General features: G+C 37.9%; 1 protein-coding gene across 7 annotated transcripts in view; it reads right to left on the reverse strand.

Annotated features, from left to right (window-relative positions):
- Positions 1-1,505, reverse strand: part of ehbp1l1b (EH domain binding protein 1-like 1b) — a 28,446-nt gene extending 26,941 nt beyond the window's left edge. For all 7 annotated transcript variants that reach the window (XM_067432498.1, XM_067432497.1, XM_067432495.1 and 4 more), the window contains exon 1: positions 1,006-1,505. In XM_067432498.1, coding sequence (XP_067288599.1) covers positions 1,006-1,109 — 104 coding nt within the window. In that variant the 5' untranslated portion in view covers positions 1,110-1,505. The remainder of the gene's footprint in view (positions 1-1,005) is intronic.
- Between the last annotated feature and the right edge of the window lie 4,495 nt (positions 1,506-6,000).

The raw sequence follows: 6,000 nt of genomic DNA on the forward strand, positions 1-6,000 counted from the left end.
ATTTGCCAGGCCATGACTTGTTCAGAAAATATAGTTAATATCGCCAAATCGATTAAAACACAAAGCCTCCAGTCCAATGGAAGCACTCAAGAACATATTGTGCATCTTGTATATTGTCTTATACTGCATTATATGACTGCAATGTTGATGGATGATGCACCCAAGATTTCCACTCACTGTTGCTCTTGTGTATATGGTGTAGTGATGATGAAGTAATTTGATTGCATTGATTTAAAGACACCTTTTTTGTCTTCGCTTTGTATTTATGATTGAAAAACAGTATCTTTTTTTAAAATCCAATCAGACTGAATTCCTCCTGATAGTGCTGTCTTTGATGATAACAAAAGATATATGACACGTGTGTGTCACTAATGAATGTGAGGGCAGAAACACTCCCTGTCTGTCAACAGCTGGTTCCTGATCAAGACGCTGAAATAATCAAATTATTTAATTCTCTTACCTCAATAATGCTTACATAGAAAACTTTTTTGAAAGAAAAATTGCTATAAATTATTTTCCTGACTATTTAAGAGTGAAGTCAAGATAAATTCAATGCTCTTTTAAGCTCTCATTATATATCAATAAACGAAAAAAAGACCAATGCAACCCCTAAACAGAAAACAAAAGCAACCCCACTCAATTTGAAACAATGAAACAACGATAACTCCCTCTTATGTGAGTCAGGCAAATAAAAATGAAAAGATGCAGCACTTTATTCTGCTTAAATGAGCATGATGGATGTTCATAATATGTTCGATGTTGACAGCGCGAGTGATGGAGGCGGAAGTGGAGGTGTGTGGCTGTCAACGTTCTAAAAAGCATTTCAAATACATTCTAAATATCGAGGGCTGTGTAAATTGTTCTATTCACAGTCATTTACATTACCCACGTTAAATTATGATAAGATACAGTGAGCGCATGGTACTGTTTCAGTCAGAAGAACCGCCCTTCAGCACTGCGTATTTAGGAAGCACGCGCTATAACGGAAAAGAAATCATAACTTACCATTTCTTTGTACATTCCAGAACAAGTTCTTGATACGAAGCCACGAACTGAAATTTAGTGGCCTTTTTGCCAACTCTTTGCAATCTTTTCCACACTGAAGTCATTCTTCTGTAGAAAATGCAGTATCCGCGAATGAAGTCAGGCACATGGAAATGATGTTTTTACCGTCCTGCCACTGAACAAAAAGTAAAACCTACTCAAATATACTGCTGTCAAGTGGCTCGTTAAGTGAAATGTTCCTGCTGAGGAGCACGAGCTGCACCTCATGCGGCTCAGTACCACCGAACTGTCGCCATCGAGTAAAGACCATTTACGGAAACTACTGCATCACGTTACACACACAAGAGCGAGAGATTCTCAGTGTATTGCAATTAGTTGCCTTGGAGCAAAAACATCTGTGCGAACCTAGAGGAAGTTCATCGTTTTTGTGTCGTGGAACTTCACGCGATACGAAATTATTCTAAAAAGCAGCTGTCTGACAGTGAACTGTAAAAGTGGATGAAGAAGTGCAGGAGTAGTGGGAAGGGTTATGCAAACACGCCTATGATGCAGCACTATGCAAAATCTCCTTCATTATATTCCGTACAGTAGGCTACTAAAGGTAGCCTAGAGACATCCAGTCAGCTAAGGGTCAAAAGAGGACGCTCTTTATGAATAAGTTTGAATAATTAAAATATTTTGTTTGCAAAATTACAGACAGAGTCCAAATTTACAATTTTTCATAGCTGAATTATTTACAATAGAGTTGTTCAAAACATTTGGCCAATAGGTAGTGCTACAAAATGAACGCTGTTTTGTCGGTTTTGCGAAAGGAATAATAAAAAAAAATTGTGAACTTGCAGTATATGGCAGATAAAAAATAGTATTAGTCATTGATTGCAGGACAAAATAATTCAAATTTAAACTAAGCATATGTAAATGTATGATATATTACCATATTTTACCATGTTGTGTTGCAATTAGTGCTGTCAAATCACTTGCTCAATCACATCAAACATAAGTTTTTATTTACATTATATTGAGGCTGTAAAATGAATAATCGCGATTAATCGCATCTGTGTATAATTATTAGCCTATTAGAATACACACACATACACTCAACTAAAGGATTATTAGGAACCCCTGTTCAATTTCTCATTAATGCAAATATCTAATCAACCAATCACATGGCAGTTGCTTCAATGCATTTAGGGGTGTGGTCCTGGTCAAGACAATCTCCTGAACTCCAAACTGAATTTTAAAATGGGAAAGAAATGTGATTTAAGTAACTTTGAGCGTGACATGGTTGTTGGTGCCAGACGGGCTGGTCTGAGTATTTCACAATCTGCTCAGTTACTGGGATTTTCACCAACAATCATTTCTAGGGTTTACAAAGAATGGTGTGAAAAGGGAAAAACATCCAGTATGAGGCAGTCCTGTGGGCGAAAATGGCTTGTTGATGCTAGAGGTCAGAGGAGAATGGACCGATTGATTCAAGCTGATAGAAGAGCAACTTTGACTGAAATTACCACTTGTTACAACCGAGGTATGCAGCAAAGCATTTGTGAAGCCACAACACACACAACCTTGAGGTGGATGGGCTACAACAGTAAAAGACCCCACCGGGTACCACTCATCTCCAATACAAATAAGAAAAAGAGGCTACAATTTGCACAAGCTCACCAAAATTACACAGTTGAAGATTGGAAAAATGTTGCCTGGTCTGATGAGTCTCGATTTCTGTTGAGACATTCAGATGGTAGAGTCAGAATTTGGCGTAAACAGAATGAGAACATGGATCCATCATGCCTTCCTTCATCTTGTTACCACTGTGCAGGCTGGTGGTGGTGGTGTAATGGTGTGGGGGATGTTTTCTTGGCACACTTTAGGCCCCTTAGTGCCAATTGGGAATCGTTTAAATGCCACGGCCTACCTGAGCATTGTTTCTGACCATGTCCCTCCCTTTATGACCACCATGTACCCATCCTCTGATGGCTACTTTCAGCAGGATAATGCACCATGTCACAAAGTGTGAACTTTGTGTGTGTGTGTGTGTGTGTGTGTGTGTGTGTGTGTGTGTGTGTGTGTGTGTGTGTGTGTGTGTGTGTGTGTGTGTACCTGTACCTGTATACACGTTAATTAGATAGATATATAGATAGATAGATGGACGGACGGACGGACGGACGGACGGACGGACGGACGGACGGACGGACGGACGGACAGACAGACAGACAGACAGACAGACAGACAGACAGACAGACAGACAGACAGACAGACAGACAGACAGACAGATAGATAGATAGATAGATAGATAGATAGATAGATAGATAGATAGATAGATAGATAGATAGATAGATAGATAGATACCATATGGCTTTATGGGCTTCCATAGACCTTGTTCAATTGTTGCTAACAAACGCATTCAGTGCATTTATCAACATAATGAACTGGAGCAGCAATGTGAGGCTGACCAGTCCTTGATCACGATGAGTATTTTTAGTGGACATTGGCAAGGGGATTTTTCAAGTTACACAGGATCTATTTTAGAAGGCTGGGAGCAAGGGATAAATAGACAGAAGCAGCTGGAGGGATGGAACCATTGGTGCCACTCGTGTGGGTTATGAGGGGGAGCGCAAACGTTTGGCTCAGCTGATGACCTAGAATCCAAATCGGTGACCCCCTTAGTCATATTCCTGTGTGATACTAACCTCTTCCTGTCTGGTGTTTCCACTCACTGTTGACCCTATTAAATTTCTGTATTTAAAACAAAACAAAACACATTCAATGTAGTAAAATAAAATAAAATGGACAGTTTTTGTAAAAAAAAAAAAAAAAAAACATGTCAGTGTTCATTCTTTAATAATATATTAAATTATATATATATATTATATATATATATATATATATATATATATATATATATATATATATATATATATATATATATATATATATACCGGTATATCATTATGCTAACTTGATTTATATATTGCACCTTCTGCTAGGGCATTTCATTTCAGTTAACAATAATGCAGTTTGAAGGCAGTTTGCTGTCTAATTTCAGGTACAAAAATATCAGCCAGCTCATGTAAAACTCAGCAAACAGACTTAAGTCAACTGCATGGGAAACAGTGATTTGTGGTCATGACTGAGTTTCCAAAATGTGCCCCTCCCTTCACTGTACATCACAAGCTAAGTGTGTATCCGGGTAAGACATGAGTTCACTCATAATACATGCTTAGTCACTAGGTGGATCAAGAAATGCCTCATCCGTATAATGACGTGCCACACCACATATAAATACATGGTTTAAAAAAAACTAAACAAGGGCCTCATTTATTAGTGAAGAACATGAAGATGGCATACTGTTCCCCTTCAACCACATATGCTACAAAAGGTCGGGGTCCGTCAAGATTTTTTTTTACATTATTATTTTGAAAGAAAGGAATGATTTCTTTCATTCAGCAAGGATGCATCAAAAAAGACATGTATAATATTACAATTTCTATTTTGAACTTTCTATTAATCAAAGAAACCGTTTTACAGTTTCCACAAAAACATTAAGCAGCACTTAAACTGTTTTTAACATTGATAATAATAAATGTTTTCTTAAGCACCTATAATCAGCACATTAGAGTTATTTCTGAAGGATCATGTGACACTGAAGACTGGAGTAATGATGCTGAAAATTCTATTTTGCAATCACAGGCATATATTATATTTTAATATATATTAAATGTAAAAAATGTAACAATATTTAACAATATTTAACAATATTTCATAGTTTTGTACTATTTTGACCATACCAGCAACACACAGTGTTAAATATTTTCAAAACTTTTCAAAAATTCACTTTTAAATTATGGGAATGGTATTTAAAACTGTTTAGTTAAACAACAGAAGTTTGTATAAAGTAGTGTAATCATTTCTGCCATAATATTTATGACTTTAAAATTAATCAAAGGGCAGAAAGTGCATTTTTTTATATATTAATGTGATTGAAAAGATAGCAATGTGACCTTTGGTTTGAGTTACATTTAACAGACATTCCTGGTTGAGCAGTTTTATCCATTAATATCTTGTACATCTGTATTTTATTTATAGAGCTTTCCAGGGGAACGCCACATCCTTTACCACTTAATCACCCTCTCATTCCAAAAATGTGCAGTTTGTCACAAGAGAGATGGTCTCCCTGAAGAAACAGAAAGTGTTTCAGCAAGTCAAGAGCAGGATTTTGGCATGTGAGTGGGTCTTGTGTCACAACTGCTGTCAGACTGCCCAGAGTCTGCCCGGTTCTTGTTGTATACCTGCAAAGACTCAAACATAAGACCACTTAGCCTAGAGCACCAGACGGAAACCTTTAATAACCGTTTGCTTTTCTCTGGAGGAAAAACTCTGACAGCAGCTGGAGTGAGCATGGAGACCCGGATGACAGAGTTTAGGGACTGTGGTTCATTCACTTAAAGGGGTACTTCAGCGCTGGGAAGATGAATCTGTATTTAAACCCGGTCATCAATGCAGTAGAAATGTGAAATTATTTTTGAATTTGGTGTCTTCTAGACTGAGAAAAGACAGAAAATGTATTTTTGTCCCATGGGGATGAAAGACTACAATTCCCAGAATGCTTCGCTGCCCTGTGAGGCCATTCCCAACGCCACCAACTTCATTACTGTGACTGAGTTAGAGAAGACACTACAATTAAAAACTGAACTTGTCTGTTCAATATAATGAGTGAGTCACCGCGCGAGTAGCACTGAGCACTAACTGCACGAGTTTTGAGAGCTGAGGTAATCGCGACTACATTCGCGGCATACATTCACAACGCGAGTTCAGTCTGGCGCGTTTCAGTTCATGCCTTTGCAAGCTTAACTTTCATAGAAATGAATTTGAGAAGTTAAAAGACTTACATTGCTCACCATAGCTCCGTTTAAATGATCCTGTAGCTGCGAGGTGAGCTCTCCCTGCAAGCTGAGTGTAATCTCCCATCCCCCCATGCGCGGATTCAAAACATGCGGA

The sequence above is a fragment of the Pseudorasbora parva genome, chromosome 23 (genome assembly GCF_024679245.1).
Source record: "Pseudorasbora parva isolate DD20220531a chromosome 23, ASM2467924v1, whole genome shotgun sequence".
Taxonomy (NCBI): domain Eukaryota; kingdom Metazoa; phylum Chordata; class Actinopteri; order Cypriniformes; family Gobionidae; genus Pseudorasbora; species Pseudorasbora parva.